Source organism: Macadamia integrifolia, chromosome 3, assembly GCF_013358625.1.
Source record: "Macadamia integrifolia cultivar HAES 741 chromosome 3, SCU_Mint_v3, whole genome shotgun sequence".
Lineage (NCBI taxonomy): Eukaryota > Viridiplantae > Streptophyta > Magnoliopsida > Proteales > Proteaceae > Macadamia > Macadamia integrifolia.
This window is the reverse complement of record NC_056559.1, coordinates 1009292-1026802: the sequence shown is the minus strand read 5'-3', so window position 1 is coordinate 1026802 and position 17511 is coordinate 1009292. Positions and strand designations below refer to the sequence as shown.

The 17511-nt window shown below is 39.1% G+C and overlaps 1 protein-coding gene across 1 annotated transcript in view; it reads right to left on the bottom strand.

The window, feature by feature from the left end:
* The window catches only part of LOC122073818, a 23327-nt gene extending 14649 nt beyond the window's left edge, over positions 1-8678 (bottom strand). Inside the window, exons 1-4 of the mRNA XM_042638464.1 lie at positions 8421-8678; positions 3435-3531; positions 3226-3330; positions 3024-3101 (exon numbers count right to left, since the gene is read on the bottom strand). Coding sequence (XP_042494398.1) covers positions 3024-3101; positions 3226-3330; positions 3435-3531; positions 8421-8521 — 381 coding nt within the window. The 5' untranslated portion in view covers positions 8522-8678. The remainder of the gene's footprint in view (positions 1-3023; positions 3102-3225; positions 3331-3434; positions 3532-8420) is intronic.
* Positions 8679-17511: the final 8833 nt, after the last annotated feature.

The following is a 17511-nucleotide window of genomic DNA, read 5'->3' as shown; positions in this document are numbered from 1 at the left end:
TTTTTTTTTTTTCTTCTTCTTCCTGCTTTCTTTTTTTTTTCCCTCTTTTTCTGGCAGCACTACTCTAAAATTTGAACTTTTTGCTCAGCAGCACTCCTCTATGGTTCAATTTTCCGGCAGTACTCCATTTTTATTCTTCTTACTGCTTTCTTATTTTTCTTCCCCACTTTTTTCCTACATGCCATGTACTTGTGTAGGTATGCCATCGTAAAAACATCTTAAACTTCCAAGCTGTTATTGTTGTGCTAATGGTCTTTGTCAAGGTATTGGTTATTAACATACTTATGCCATTAGAATATTAGCAAATGACCCATTCTTAACTGAAAATCTCTGTACCCTGATTTTTTTATAATCAGTCGTTAATGTTCTGTGTTTTTAGTGTTGATTTGCATGATAGATCAAGTGCATACCACCGGGGAGTATAGTGGGACTTTTAAAGACATTTTATTTCACCATTAGATTGTTACTTTTTTTTCCCTACTGCATCGTCTATGTTACATGTTTAATTTACTGTTGTCTATTTTTTTCTTATTTTAATTTCCGTTTTGCGATTTGTAGTTGTGCATTCACATTTCTCACTGGTCATATTTGTTGTTATAATATATCTTCATATTGAGTGTGTTGGAAATTGAATTCAACTTGGCATATATTGATTGACCAAGCCTGCTTGATTAGTTCTGCTGCTTCGTTATTTTTTTTTTTCTTTTTCTTTTCTTTCTTTTACTATTTTTTTGGTTATCCTTGGAAATGAATTAGATTATACCATTACCATCTACGCTTTTGGTGGTTAACTTGTTATTCACTTATTTGTATTAATACTTTAACATATGGGTTATCCTTCCTTTCTGTTTCATATTCTCTTCTTCAATTCTTCTTTGTTTCATGTTTTCTCCATTAAACTACAGGTCAGTACCATCCCTGTGCGTACCTTAATCTCTCACCTTATTAATCTTTTTATATTCTACTATTTTTTTTTTCAGCTCTATAATATCATTCTGCTATGTTGTCGTTCTTTTATGCTACTGTTCTGCATTAATACCAGACCTTCCCCTCGATTTCTGAAATTCCTTCTTTGAGTATGATTCTAAGAAATCTCAATTTAACTACTATTTTCCCCTCTTGCGGACATAGTTTTCAATGCGGAGTTGTATGTTCAAGTTGTTACTGTTATGCTTAGCGGGGCTGTCAAGAATTAGTCTGCCATTATAAGCCTGTGGCTGATTTGTAGTGGTGCGTTAGGTTGACAGCTGGCAATTATTCTTATTAGTCATAACCCGTCAATCTTTTTGCATGGATCCTTGCGCTCATCTTTGCTTGGAATCTCCATGTAGCCGACCACATTAAGTTGGGATAAGGTTTTGGATGATGTTGCTGTTGTTGTTGTAGCATACTAAATAAGTTCAAGAATAGGGAAACAAATAATACATGGGTGCCTTGTTAGAGAATAGTGGAAAAAATAATACATGGGTGCCTTGGTCGCTTAGGTGGCGCCTAGGTTGCCTACGCGCTTAGGCACTCCTCTACACCTTGACAACTATGCAAGAGAGGTTCCAGGCTTCCAGCACAAGTATTCACGACGGAACAAGCCCAAATCCTAGTTTAATTGGATAAATAAGTCTAATAGGTTTTATAATATTTTGAAAAAGTCCCAACGTAAGTTCTTGGAAATGTACAGGCCGTTGAGCATAGGATGAAGTTCCAATGAGGGTCGAGAAACCTCCCCACCGCCCTACAAAAAGAGCTGCTTGTAAGCATTTGAAATAAGAGTTTGAATGAAGTTGAGTTCATATAGTTCTTCTGTGAGAAACGTGAGAAACATAGTGGCAATGAGATTCTGTTCCTGGTCAGAGGCTGGGGTGATTGGTGAGATACTTAGGCTTGTGTGAGGCTCTTCAAGTCATGTTATCTTTCTTACTTCTTCCTTTGTTATTAAAATTGCTCAATTCTCATTGTTTCTCATCTCCCTACGATCCAGTCTATTGAGGATTCTGATTTTGTTTCAAGAACTGAACCAGGAACCCATTAGTTTGGGTCAGTCAGACCCCTCCAGCTATTTTGGATATTTCTGCTCCTTTGCACTTTTTACACCCATGGAATAAAAAATTAAAATTACTACCGACATCCCGTTATAATCACTTCCATGTCGCATTTCTTAAATTTCTCTTTGAGTTTTCCCTCCTTCACATCAAAAACACCAGAACGGGAAACTCACCTACTTAATCTTGGGCAACAAAATCAAGAGAAATGAGGGACCTTGATGCAGGAGCATCCAATAGGCCTAATCATGTGGGTTGGTTTTCTTTCTCACCAAGGAGTGTTTCACTGAAGAATAATAGATTATATGGTTCATTCCCATCACTTTCCTTCTGGTCTACTTTAGAAGGTCAAAACTATTTAGTGTGATTCGGTGCCATTTGAAGGCTTATCAGTTAACTTCCCAGTAAAACCAAGGTCTTCCAACTCTAAGTTGTATTTGGAAAATTATAACCAAGCCACTAATTGGGCATGAGTTTGCAAAGGGATTTTTGTTCATAGAAGTTCAATTAGATTTGCTAATTGAATTATAATCTATTTCTTAAATTAGTTTTTTTATTTAGCTAGAAAAGGGGGTTAGCCACTCATAGAAGTTGCTAATTTGTGGTCACATTAGGAATTCTTTCTCTTTGACTAAGGTCTCATGAGCTTCTTATGTAAATTGAAAATACAGTTTTTTTACTCTTAATATCTCTTGAGCTTATTATGTAAATTGAAAATCATAGCCCTTCCCTAGGCCCTCCTCCTCCACAATAATTCCATCTCATTGAAGCCAAGGAAGCAAGGACCACCCCATATAGCTACTATCCAATTCAAGCCAAAGTTGAATTTATATCTGGGATGGATGGAATTATTTACAAATGAAGCTTTTATTTACTCTTCATTATGCCTGAAATGAGCAAGATAACAAGCAATACTAATCACATGCTTCCTACTGCCGAAAGAAAATAAATTCCCAATAAGTTCAACAAAAAGAGAAGTTCCTCTACCTTAAATGAACCGAATGTTAGCCCCTTCTTCCTATTTGTGAGTTGTGCCATCATGACTTTATCATATGCCTTCTCCAACTACAAAGAATATACATTTAAATACCTCAATTTCTCAAATGAAACAAAACCCCTTATTTTCTGCAATTTGTCAAACATAAACCAGAATATCAAATTCAGAGAAAAAGACCCTTTGTTAACCTACAAGGGCAGCAGTTGCTTCATCACCTCTTCTCTCAGCTTCCTTCCGTTTCCTTGTATATGCTGCCTTAATCATATCAAATCCTTCTATGGGGCTTACACCAAGAACCTTACATACAAATACCAAAAATTCAGTTGGTAAGAAGAAACAATTACTGCCCACTACTTATGATTAGTCTGAGAAGAAAGTCAACATACACTACGTGAAGTTACCTCATATGGGTTAACATCACTATTGGGATTAGAACTTCCTGAAGCAGATGCAGCCATAAAAACCACCATGGACTTCCGGGGAGGTGTTCTAGAAAACCTGTTCAAACAAATACCATACCGAAGTTAAGGCATTGAAGAGGTAGCAAACAGAAATAATAGAACTCAAGCCATACTCAACAAGAAGTGCCAGGAAATGCTGTTTAAAAAATAAAATAAAAAGGCTCAGGAATGATAGCCAAAAATGGGTCACATGTTTTGCCACATCAACCCTTTTAAGGGCACGCTCATGACACTCTTCCACATGGCAGAAAGAAAGCCACTCCATCACCCTTGTTCAATTAAAATAGTTTTTTTTTTCTTGGTAAAATAGTTAAACGCAAAGAAATTCACTCTATTATTCATTCTGCCTCTTTGGGTTGATTGGATTCTCTCTAGTCTCTTCAAACACAATCCTCTTTGGACAGCCCCCTCCATCTCTGATGCTTCCTGGATCTGGAGGAAGATCCTTGAGCATAGACCCATTGCTCTCACTGTCATTTCGCATTCCATTGGAAATGGCAAGTCTACCTCCCTTTGGAAGGACCCCTGGCATCCTTCGGGTATCCTTTCTCATCTTCTTACTCCCAGAGTCATTTACTCCTCTGATCCCCCTGCTAATGCTCTGGTCTCCTCTATCCTCTCTGCCAATGGCTGGTCCCTCCCCTCCTCCCCCCTCCTCTGGAGGATACCTGGTCTCTCTCCCCTCTTCCCCCTGGCCGTAGAGGGAGGGATGACAAATGCATTTGGCCCCCCTCCTCCAATGGCACCTTCTCTTCTGCCTCGGCCTGGGCCCACATTTGGACCTCTTCCCTGGCTGTCCCGTGGCATAAACTGGTATGGTTTAAGTTCCACATTCCCCATCAGAGCTTCACCCTTTGGCATTGCCTATCCAACTGTCTTCTCACCCAATCCTTCCTCATACACCGTCTCATTCCTGTGAACCCTTCCTACTGTCTTTGCCCCTCAGGTGATGAAGATATTCCCCATCTTTTCTTCTCTTGCCCCTTCTCCTCCCTTATTTGGAAATCTATTCTTTCCAAATATTGGCCAAATCATAGACCCATCCTCCCCTTTAATAGAGAATGCATTTGGATTGGCATGACATTCTCTGGCCCTTCCATTTGCAACATCGTGGGAAAATTGGCTTTCTATGCTACTATCAACCAACTTTGTGATGCAATTAGGCTTGTTTTATTAGGAATAAGCCTAGGGTTGGGTTTTATATGTGTTGGGCCTTCAATCCATGTGGTATGGAATGTATTGGGCCACTTTTATGGGTCTAAACTAGGGGTTCTAAGATTTCATACGGGATTCACTGATTTGTTTCCTTTTTCTTTAGTTTCCTTTTTAGATGGGGTTATTTAGTTTCTAATTTCAGTACCTAGTTAGTTTCTAATTTTCAGTCATAAGTTAATTTCTATTTCCAGTTTTAGTAACTAAAGGACTTTCTATTTTGTAAGTCCCTATTTTCAGTTTTAGTAAATAGGTGAGTTTCTAATTTTTAGTTTCCTATTTCAGTTTTTGGAAACTAAAGTTAGTTTCTATTTTATGTAACCCCCCATCATTATTATAAATAAAGGAGAGCTCTCATTACTAGAGCCACGAATTTTATAAACAAAAAGATGCTGTTGCGTTTTCTCCTTTGGAGGTCTCTTTGTGTTTGATCAAAGAAGAAGGGTTTGGTGTTTGATCCAAGCGACACTCTACAGCGAGAAGTCCGAGTGGATCTTCATATTTTCTGGTTTTCTTATTGTTTCTAATCTCATTCAGCCAGCTAGGTAAGTGCTAATCTGTCTGCAAAATTTATGGGTTAAGATTCTCTATTTTATCTACTGTTGGCTGATGAGCACAATAATGTGTGAAATCTTAGGGATATAAGTGTACATTTTGCCCCACTTTGGATATAAGTGCTTTTATTTTTCTTTTTTTTTTTTAGTTTCCAAGTCTACAAGAGAAAGTGCTTAAAGTGATTCAAGAACCAGTCTAAAGGTGGGACCCACTCATTGGTACCACATCCTCTCTCCTACAAAATCCTGAAGATTATTTTCTCTCCTTGCCACCTCACAAGATCTTAAAGATGCTATGCAGAGACTCCTTTCTGATTTAATCAAGATTGCAAGATATTGGTGAATATTGTAAGGAAATAATAGAATTTATTAATCTTGGAAACAGATTCTCTCTTTCCTCACACAATATCTCAGAGAATGAGGATTTTTACCAAGATTTAATTTAATTTTATTTTCTTCCTTTCCTTAAAGAAGACTTGTAGAAGGAGACAAGAAAAAACCCTATAAAAGCCCCTTTCTCCCCCCTCCTATTTTATTATTCCCCTTAGTTTATTTTCTAGTTTATGCTTAGTTTGCTTCTCTCTCTCCCTCTCTCACTCTTTAGTTTTAGTTCTTCTCTATTTTTGCTTTAATCACTTTTGTAATAGTTTTTTCTGTCAATTAATGCAAACACTCTTTTATTCTTATTCAGCCTTTTTATGTTTATGATTTATGCAATTGAGTTGTAATTTTTAAAGTTATAGTTCTAGGCTTAGATCTAGGTGACAAGATCACGAGCCGTGGAGCATCTTTTTTTTTCAAGTTCAGTTTTTTTTTCAAGATTTGTTTTTTCTAGTACTAGAAATTTCAGATTTGGTTTATTCCAGATCTGGTTTTTAGTACTGGTAGTATCTCAAATCACCCAAGCTTTCAAGTTCAAGCATTGATTCAAGTAAGTAGGCTCTTTCAGTAGTCTTCTCTCCCCCCCCCTCTCATTCCCTCTTCTGACTACCCTTTCTTTCTTAATTTAGGATTTTAATTTCAATCGTTATATTATTGCTATCCCTTTCCCCCAAGGTTCATGGCTAGTGTATATGTTGGTTTTGCCCCTCTTAGCCATAGAACCATCAATTTATTGCTTTTATTTTAATTGTCTCCCTTTCCCTAAAGCCAAGTAGAGTAACCCTTGTAAGAATGACTCCCTGGTCAAGTAGGGAAGCTCATATTATGATGCATCCCTCAGGCTAAGTAAAGAAACCTACTTGTGAGTCTCTCTCTCTAGCTTTCTCCCCTTTCTTTTACTTTATTTTTATTTCAACATTTTTTTCCTTTATTGTTTTTTTTTTTAAATTGTGTGGGTTATTTATTTTCAGTTATTTATTTATTTATTTTTAATTGTGTGGCTTACGTCTTTAAATTCTTAGATGACGAATGGTTAGGACGTTATTTTAGATACAAATGTTTAGGACGGTAATTAGAATTAGATCACAACCATTAATCAGTTCACTTTCGCATTATTAAAAGAAATAAAAAAATAAAGTGATTGCTCTCCCTATGTTCGACCGGTAGCTACACTGATCCGTACACTTGCGGTTACATTTTAAATCCCAACATTAACCTAGCTGTTTTGGGAGTTCTGGCCATCCGATGGCCTTCTAATTTTGATCGAAGGTTAGTCCTATTCTGAACGAAGTTCGATCCAATTTTCAGGCCAATCAGACCACTGGTTCCTGCTGAAGTGGACTGTTACTCAGTTCTGGCCGGTTATGGATTTTGCCCAGATCTGAATTATGAATTCTGTTTTGTTTAAATCTGTATGGAACTTGACTGCTACTATTATTCTCCAATGGGTTGGACTTTCAAAGCAGTCCTTAGATATGTTATTAGTTCCTTGATAATACTCTGCTGAAAATTCAGAAGTTAATGCCAGATTTCAGAACCTACTGTCAAAATTAAGTTCTGATTTGGTTATCTGGTCCTGCCATGTTTTGATTCTGATCCTACTTATTCAATTACTCTATTTCTGTTGCTGGAACTTCTAATTGTTGATGCAAACTCTGTTTCCTGAAATTCCTAATTGTGGATCTGCTAATTCTGGTTTCTTCAAGGACTGTTGACTGGTTTAAGTTGGACTGTTATTGCTGTTTACTATTGGGTGGTTTTGATTGTTCTTTGGTTTATAAGTTCCTGCAGTTTTGGGTCTAGTTGGGTGTCCAATCTAGTCCTACATTAAATCTAGATCTCCGGATATGATTTGGAAAGCTATCTATTTTGATGTTACCACTAAAGCCCAGAGCATTCATGCCCTTCACCCCCACCCTATTCCTATTACCCCGAAAAATTCCCACATCATATCCTCTTGGAACCTCCAAGTTGACCTCATTCATCTTACTTGAGTTAGCTGGTGGTAGCTGGTCCCCCCCCCCTTTTTTGTTAGTTCCTGCTGTAGCTTTGTGCTGTTTTGCTAGTTCCTGTTGTAGCTTTGAGCTGCTTTTGTTAGTGTATTGTGTTTCACTTTGGGTAGGCCCTGCCCACCCCCCCTCTTTTTTCCCCTTGTATATTCTTCTCCTCTTGATAATGAATTGTTTTATTCATCCAAAAAAAAAATAGTTAAACGCAACAGTCATTTAAGGAGGCTCTGCCGAGGTTACTCCAGAGGATCCCCTACCAGATGGGAAGCCGGGATTTGCCATGTCAGTGTTCCACATAAACGAAAACCTTTGTCACTTCAGGGTTCAAAGCCCGCATGGACATAAACAGAATGCAGGTGGCTTTTTTCAATACAAGAGTGCAAATCCCATAGAACAGAACCAATAATGAATATCTTCAAGCCTGTGTCTTCCTTCAATCCTAAGTTTCATAAAATCTTAACCTCATTCTCGTACTTGAATAATAAATAATCGACAAAAAGGCAGAATGAATTTCTACAGAGACACAATAGCAAGAAATCAAATAAAATTAGCTGCACATCCAGTAGATTGCTCATGAATTTGAATCCCCTCAAAGCTAGATTCAAACACTACGAAATCCGAATTGCAGCCACATTCAAGGGCATGAAATTTTCAGAAACCTCATAAATTAATGTCGATTGAGCTCCAGTAGAAATACTCGTTAAAAAGGAAACATCGACCCACACAGAATTCAGTTTTAAGAAGAAAAATGAACGACAACGACAGATTACCTAACAAACGGAGACGGAGATAGACCACGTGAAGCTAAAGGTTTCCTCAGAGAGAAACGATAATTGGAGCATTGGAAGACGTTCGAGAAGGCCATCGCCATTTCTTCAAGTTCCTCTAATGGTGAGAAATTAGGGTTTAGGCTCCTCAGTTCGTTCAGGATATCGTGGTTACGAAACTGCAGAGAACAGCCATCAAACTCTGTAGTTTTGACCTCTGCATTGCCACTCTAGCGAGAACGAAAAGATAGTGATGACGATAGGGAAAAAAATCGTACACAGGGTAAGCATTGCAGTGATGCTTCCGAGAGCGACACGTGGCATTTTGAAGATCGACGGCTAAGATTGAAAAAGCCGGAAATTTAGAGTTCGATCCATCAAAACAGCGGGTCGCTTTATGATCCACCCGTGGTGGGTTTTAACCATCACTCCCAATCGATTTCAACTTCGTCTTCCTCCGAGAATTCTTGTTCCTAAATTTGCAATAGTGTCTCAATGGCAATGCATTTGTGATTCATGTATAAAGGGGGAAATTTCCAGCCAATGGCAGAGGTTGCAGGTGAGGGTGAGCCATCTTCACAAATGGGGAAAGAGAATGCTTTTTGTGGGAGGAGAACTAATAGGTGAGGAGGAACAAGGAAGCCCAGTAGGCTCTTAAAACAGATCCATTGGGGAGGAGAGGTTGGTTGGGGGTTTAATACCCACTATGCGGTTGGATCATGGTGCGGAGTGCGCACTCCTTATCAATTTAAAAACGTTATTTTGAAGTTTTACTATTCCACTACATCGGCCTCTTCAAGTCAAAGCAGTTACTACTATCCTAAGCTAGTGTTCGTGGTAACATTTCTTATCCACCGGTAAAATTTCAGTCACAATGAATTGACAACGTGATATAATAGTGAGAAAAGGAGTTGCACATTGTTTGTTTGTGGATTTCTTGACACATCAAGACATGTAATTGAATGTCATCTTTTTCTCCTTATAAAATCTTCTCCCTATTTGAATATTCGTAATGGATACCTTTCAATCCCCATAATTTGCACTCTAGCATCGGAGGGAACCCACTCCCTATAATAAAATAGGATGGGGTAATCGCTGCTAGGCTGCATGACCCCTACACCAATGTGCGGCCAATGAAACACCATGTGTGAGGGGTATCAACGGCGATGGGATTTTGCATTTAATAAGAGGCAATGCCATGTGCCCCTATCTGTGTCTAGGCACAGGCACCATGTAGCTTGGCAAGAATATTTTTCTATATAACATATTAAAAATTTCAAATTATATATATTTTTTTGATAAAAAGTTTATATGGAGGTATCATTGAAAAATGATCAACTTAAGCCCAAACCACTTTAGCCCCCTCAACCAGGTCCACTTCAGTACAAGCCTTTTAAGTTAACCTTATTCTAACTGAACCTAATCCAGTGCAACCCCACTCAACCAAGGCGACTCTAACCTACCCCATTCAATATTCATCTTCAGTCCATTCCAACACAACCCATCAGAACCCAAGTCAATCCTTCTTAATACATCTAAACCCACCTCTCCTTTCTTCATCCCAAACGACCTCCCACCCAAATGGCTATTTACAAGTGTTGCAATGGTCAATCATGGCTACTCCTATCATGCCTCATTCACATAGAATCGGTTCGGTGATCAGGTTCCCTCCAGGTAACCCAAAACCATTAGAATCATCTGATACAATAACCACAGCATAGCAAGCCACATGTACGTAAAAATATAATAATGTAATTTCAGCGGAAGTCTTGTCATGTATAAATACCTGTAAATCCTCATATACTCTAGATACCCAAATTGTTATACATAGTATATTTACATGTGGGCCTGTATACAAGATATGTAGACAAGAAATAATAATTTAATTATTGAGAGCACAAAAGGGGGAGTATACCAAAAGAATAAAAAAGGATAATTATATATAGAAATCTGCTACTGTTGCCCCGCAACGCAGTTTTGGCACGAACATCCGTCTCCGTGATCAAATCTTTCTGTGACCCACCAATCCCCCACTGGGGTTTCTTCGATGGGACCTGACACGGGTTCCTCTATTGAGTAGCTTACACAATCATCTAAAAAAAATGTGTACACGAGGGGTGAGCTCACTAGCTCAGTAAATGGAAAGAAAGACACACAAGCAGTTGTAATCAAATGATATTATATGCATGTGATTCATTTTAATCATATTCACCTAAGCAACATTACTAGGTTATAGGTTATGTGCTACTCACAACCACAGTGCGTGTACCCCATCCCGCGATATGCCTATAGGGTTGTCAGAGAAGGCCAGCCGTGAGTATTCAAAAAAGTAAATCATGGTCGAACCACAACAGAAATGTAAATCGTGGTCGAACCACAACAGAAAATAAAAGCAGTACGATTGGCCATCTGAATATATCAGTTGAACGTACTTCTAACCGCCATAGCGGTCCACGACCGGTACTTCCCCCCAATGATAACGTAACACATAAACCCCTGTTGGGAAGGGTTGTATCACAAGGGAATGTAAAATTCTAACCGCATGCTCCTATATGAGATAGTACTACTGCATAGTACTTCTGCGTCCCATACCACGGTGTACCAATACATTCGTTTCCAAGCCAACAACGGCATCTATTCTAAAAATCTCACACATGTCCGGCAAATCATCATCATAACCCATCATTAAATAATCCATGCTCAAGATTTACAACAAGTAACAATTATCGAGAATTTAAAGATACAACCTGTTCATTTCCAAATGCATCCAACATCAATCAAGCATATGCATGTGAATGGCATTTGAAATGACCAGTTAATATATAAATGAATAAGATGCCAAAAAACACTTCCAAAATAAAATCAAAGTTCTCTCCCAACTTACTTATTCTTGTAGAAGAATACGCACTCGCGGTACGAATAAGATCCGAAGTGAAGACAAGTGTCTCAAAACCTAACACAGATAGGCATTTAGAATACGTCCATTTCGAAATTATAAAATGATGTAAGTTATGGTCACGACGAGTTCAATAACGTGAAGAAGGTTGTCAGTGAGTTTGAGTTCGAGTTCCATCGAAGCTCATTTGGGCTACATGTGAGTCATACAGGTGGGTAGGATAACCCACCTATGCAAATTACCTAGGCAGACAGCACTTAGACACAAACCGACAGGTCATACTGGTGGGCCTGGTACCCGTCGGTCCTACCCACTGGTAGGACCTAGGGCTAACACAAAATTGGTGGGTGCTACCGACGAGTCTTGGTACCGGCTGGTAGGCCCAAAATAGACTGGTGGGTCACACCGGTGGGTCATGGTACCCGTCGGTCTTACCCACCTGTTGGGCCAGAAGCCCAGGTAAGACTGGGGGGTCACACCGATGGATCTAACTACCCATTGATGCTACCCACCAGTGTTCTGCAGGTTTTGTTGTTGTTCTTCCCTTATTCATTCCTCCTCTTGGGAACCTAAGAGAGTTGTTCCAACTTCACTTCCCACACATTTTAGGCTTCATCTACTTGATTATTTCATGGATCTAAGTTAACATCAAGGTTTTGGAAAATGAAATCATACCTTGACTCAAAAAACCCTAAAACTTAAGATCATATTTTCAAACCCAAAATGTCACTTCAATACCTCCAAATCTTGGTTTCCTTTCCTCAAACCTTCAAAGAAATCACACAAAGATTCTATTATCTCTTTGATTTGACCATATATAAAAGAGTTTCATCACATTCCAATGGTTTATGGTGTTACATACCTCAAAACGTAGATCTCAAAACACCGGATACTATTCTGAAAATCAAGGGGGAACCTTTTTCCCTCTTCCTTCTCTTCTTCTTCCTCTTTTCTCCCTCCTCTTTACTCCTCTCACCAACTTGATGAAATCATAAATGGAAGAGAGAGAGACATAAATGCTATTCATACTTTGGATAATAAATATCTTCCAAGGCATGTTTGGTTTTTCCCCTTTATGGACATATATCGGACATTAGCAGGCATGTGAGACCTCATTACGACGAGGAATCTGAAATACACTTGCTCACCCAAGTTGAGCTTGTTGGGGCCCACATTTTCCTTACAGGTGGGTCTCGCACCTACCAGTGACCACCCACCAGTTGGCCAAAACAAAGCCAACTTTGCTATATTTTGGTGAAAACGAGATCTTAACACGTATCTCACTCTCGCCACGTGTTGTGGACTAAGTTCTGATCATTCAATATGATAACGTACCTTTCTTATACGTACATGGCTTTGTGATACGAGCAAGAGCACGACTTAGGCGTGAGAACCACATCAGGTATTGACTTAATCTTGTCTGGCCACCCCGTATTTGACATCACCCTTGCAGTCATGTATCATAGGGCACCTGCGTCAACCCTTTCCGGTTCAGACCCTCCAAGACCAAACCAAACCAACCGGTCAATAAACCAGGGTTTAGAGAGCAGGGCTCTACAACTCCAGCCCTCATCAGGTCAATCACGATCAATCCGGCTCAATCCAGCCCAATCAAAACTGCACTAGGTTGAAATATCCTAGCCCAACTTAAGGTTGGGATGGGTTGAGATAAAAGGCCTTAGGATTGGATTGGGGCTTTAAAAATCAGCCCATTTACACTCCTCTATGATATGTGTGACAGGTTGAGTACCCAACCTTGTCCCTTTGTTATATGATGTCTCATATTTCATTGCTTTTTCTCAAAAAAATTTAATAAGGTTCAATTGTATTTTGGAGTCCTCTATATGACTACTACTCACCTCGGGCACTCAAACATTTCCCATTGAAGTTTTGGGAGAGGGTTTGTGATACCCTACTTTCTAAACCCGGTCCAATTACCCGTATTGACTTGGTTTGATCATATAGGAGCTGAACCGGAGAGAACCGACACAGGTACCATATAGAATATGGTAGCAAGGGTGACCTTGAACTCGGGTTGGCCTGACATGACCGAGCGGATACCAAGTGTAATACGTGCACCCAAGCCTTACACTTGCATGCACCACGAGGCCATGTACAAAAAGTAAAGGTACGTACTAGTATTTGTAGGTATCAACGTAATCTAATATTATGTGGGAGTTATCCCCATTGAAGCCCACCTGAGATGTACCCACCTGAGATAGCCCACCTAAGAATAGAAGATATTTTGGGGGGCCCAGGTATAAAAGAGATGACATTAATTGTCTTTTCCCTCATTAATGATAGTTGGTCGGTGGGAGAGTAAAGAAGAGAGAGAAAGAAGAAGAAAGGAAAAGAGGAAGAAGAAGAAGAAAGAAGAAGGGAAAATCGACCGTAGAGCTTCACCGGAGCTGGGTCTTGGTATTTTGAGCCTGAATTAATGATCAGCTCATCGAGATCTTCGATTTGAGGTAGGTATTGTACACATTCCAAAGATTCTTAGGAAAATCCCTTTCTTAAACCCTCTTTTTTTATTTTTTGGAAAGAACCCACGTGGATCTTGCTAATCCTACTTGGATAATCAAATCCAAGGTCTAATGGAAGGTGTGTATAATGATTTTGAAGGATTTGGAAGGAGTGTTGGTGAAGAGCTAGAGTATTTGGAGGTTCTTGTGCAAAAGAAGTGAAATTTTGGGTTTTATTGGTGTTCTTGAGAAAGAGGTAAGAATATTCATTTTTCTTTTGATTTGATCTTAGATCTAGGTTGAGGATACATGATTTGACCTTAGATAAGTGATTTGAATCACCGGATTGACCCCAAACAAGTTCCCTAAGTTGAAGAAAAGTCGGGGAAGATGTTGGAAGAATTTCGTTTTAAGACTGGGGGTATTTTTAGCCCACCTGTCTTTAGGTTCTAGCCCACTGGAGTTCCCCGAACTCAGTTTTTGGGCTCTGGTTAACCGGTGGGCTGAAACCGGCAAGCTATGTGGCTTAAGCCCACCTTTCTTTCTAGAATTCTCAGAATTGATCCAAATTTGATGGGTAACCCTCATTTATGATTCTAAACCCGATTTTAGTGTTCAAACATGATGATTTTTACCCCAAAATAGTGAAATGATAAACCATTATATTTATGATAGGTTACACTCAATATACGCATACCCACACATCGGATTTTTTTCGTATCGGGTACAAGCACCGTGTACATATACAAGTAAGTGGAGAGTGGACTTTGATTTAATTTCAAAATGTTATGCATCATTTAACATGTGTTAGTCTAGCCATGTCATCATATCACTTGTGTGTAGACTAGACATCACATATGCCATATCACGCATTGTATGTGCATTTACATAACATGCTATGCTTTGCTTTATGATGAATATCTTTTATGTCTTGATGTAAGTGATGGAAGAATTTCATTTGGACAGTGGGTCGTGGAATAGGAGCGGTGTCATTGTGTAATCCTACTATGCTCATGTAGAGGCATGTGGTTAGGATGTGATTTACCCTTATGCAACGACCCTTCCCAACAGGGGTTTACGTGTTGGGGGATCATTGGAGGGAAGCATCGAGTTACAGTTGTCAAATTCCTATAGCGGTTAGAAGTAAGCATGGTTGATCGCTAGGACAGTTAGTAACCCCGGTGGTATATTCAGAGGGCCAATCGTACTGCTTTTGTTTCGGGTGGAATCACCCATTTACTTTCTGTCATTTAAATTTATCGGAGGTCGATGTGTATTTAAATTTCGATGCCAACGGTGGGCCTTCTGTGACAACCCTATGGGTGTATTACGGGATGGAGTTCGTCGCTCATACCCGGGGCATACGCGCATTGTGGTTGTGAGTAGCACATAACCTATGACCTAGTAATGTTGTTAGGCTAATATAATTAAAATGAATTGCATATAGGCGCATTCATGTTGTGACTGTTTGTGTGGTTTTCCTTATGTGGTCTTCCTTTTCACTTACTGGGCTAGTGAACTCATTCCATATGCACAACTCTTTTAGGTGATTTTGTAGGTTACCCGCCTGGAGATCAGGAGCCGGGCCCCATCGTGGAGTTCCCCTCTGAGGACTGATGGGTCCCCGATGTGTTCGAGCACGGTGTCGATTTCACATGCGAGGATTGTGCTGCAGGGTTGCAGTGACTCCTGTGTGATTCTTCTAGATTATTTTGATGTACTCCCTTTTGATGACTTGATGCTTAAATTGTTATATTTTTGTGTATATATCATGCCTTCGGGCTCAAATATATATAACTTTTATAACTCAATTTGGGTACCAAGTATTTGGGATACAATTACTGGTATTATTATGAACAGGTCTTCCACTGAAAATATAGGTTTGTCTTAGTTTAGTAGAGATATGCTGTATTGCAGTTACTGCATTGTTGATCCTGGCAGGTTGTGAGTTAACCGATGTTAACTCGGTCACCGGCTCAGCTTTGTGCTAGCAGAGTGTGACAGGGTTCCCCATGCTAAGGGTGTCAATCGATCGAGCCAAACTCGCCTTGGTTGGGCCTAAATGGGCATGACTGGCCTATAATCTTGCACCCTGACTTTCCTATTTACGGAATGAGTCGGTCTTGGTAATGGTAATGTCAGTCTAAATTGGTTTGGAATTGACCTCAACAATTGATCTACCATGCCATTCTAATTTTATCCCAACATCAAATGACAGATTTTCTACATTGGTGTGGATTTAATTGATCTACCATGCCAGTCTAATTTTAGCTCAATCAAATGATAGATATCTACACTTTTTTTTTCCTTTCTATCATTAAAGCTCTCTTGTGTCATTGAGATTTGAGCGATCTGAGGTGTACATGTATGTCTATGGGTCCAACTGAATCCATAATTCACTATTATTATTATTATTATTATTATTATTATTTATTTTTAGGTCAAATTGAAGGACCTATGGCCTATTGGCCATTGCATATTAGACCCACATATGGGTCATTACATAAATTCACTACCCTCTTAAGTCTTTGTAGCATATAGCCTACGAGTGAACTAATCTTCAACCTAATAGATTGTCTATGGATGATGAAGGCTTTTTCATTTGGGTATTTAAAATTGAGAGAAAGAACTCTGCCCATTTGCATGGCTTTACGTTTAGATACAGGTGCACAATGCTGCCCCCCATGTGTTGAAGATGTTCTCGTGTGTCCTTTGATTGGTCTGTGCGTTGATACAATAGTCATACAAATGGACAAGATTCTTTTTACCCTACAAATTTGTAAGAAAAAATGTAACCACAAAAATGGAGAGATCTCACTATAAAATCTGGTTACAAATACGATTCCAGGCACAAAATCAAAGTAGTTAAGAGAATTTGTAAATACTCCTCTTTTATTGTTCTCCTTTTAAAGAGACTTGGTTTCTTCATGTTCTTTATGGTTTATTTAGGTAATTGCATACAGACTCATGGAAATTATGGTTGGAAGTTGGAACTGACTGATGGAATACATTTTTCAGCTATCTACTGGGCTATTTGAATAGCCAAAAATGGTTGCATATTTAATGGGGAAAGCGCCTGAACAAGGAGAGGTATAGGCCCTTGAGCTAGCATCACTTGGGAGTTGGGATGCAAGTCATTTTCTCTGAGTCCGGTGAATCTTCACGTACGTGAATGTACTTGAACGTCTCTAGTCCGTGGATATGGCATCTATTTTCTCTCTTCTCATTTAATATATGTCATATCCACAGACCAGGTACCTTCATGTATGTGAAGATTCACCGTTCTCATTTTCTCTTGATTTTAAGGATGTTGGTTTTCATAATGGTAAGGGTAATGATAGTTGTTTTAGATATGTTCTATTCAGTCTTCATAAATGTTTAAGAACAAATATGTATAGGTGGGGATGGAAAGAGAAGATGCTCATGGTGAAAGTGGGTGGGTGTTAGCTCTAGGATGGACTTGAATATTATTGTTATTAATATTTTTTTGATGAATAAAAATAATTTAAAAAAAAAAAGAGAGAGGGATAGGTATGCCGCCGATATCGAGTATGCTAGCGGATAGCACCAATAGGAACACATGATGGAGTATCATTCAGGAAGGATATGGGGGTCATTTCAGAAAAAGAGAAGAGAAAGATAGACACAATGGGTGCTAGCATACTTGATATTGGCGGCATACCCAACCTTTTTTCCAAAAAAAAAAATAGAGGAAAAACAAAATAACAAACAGACT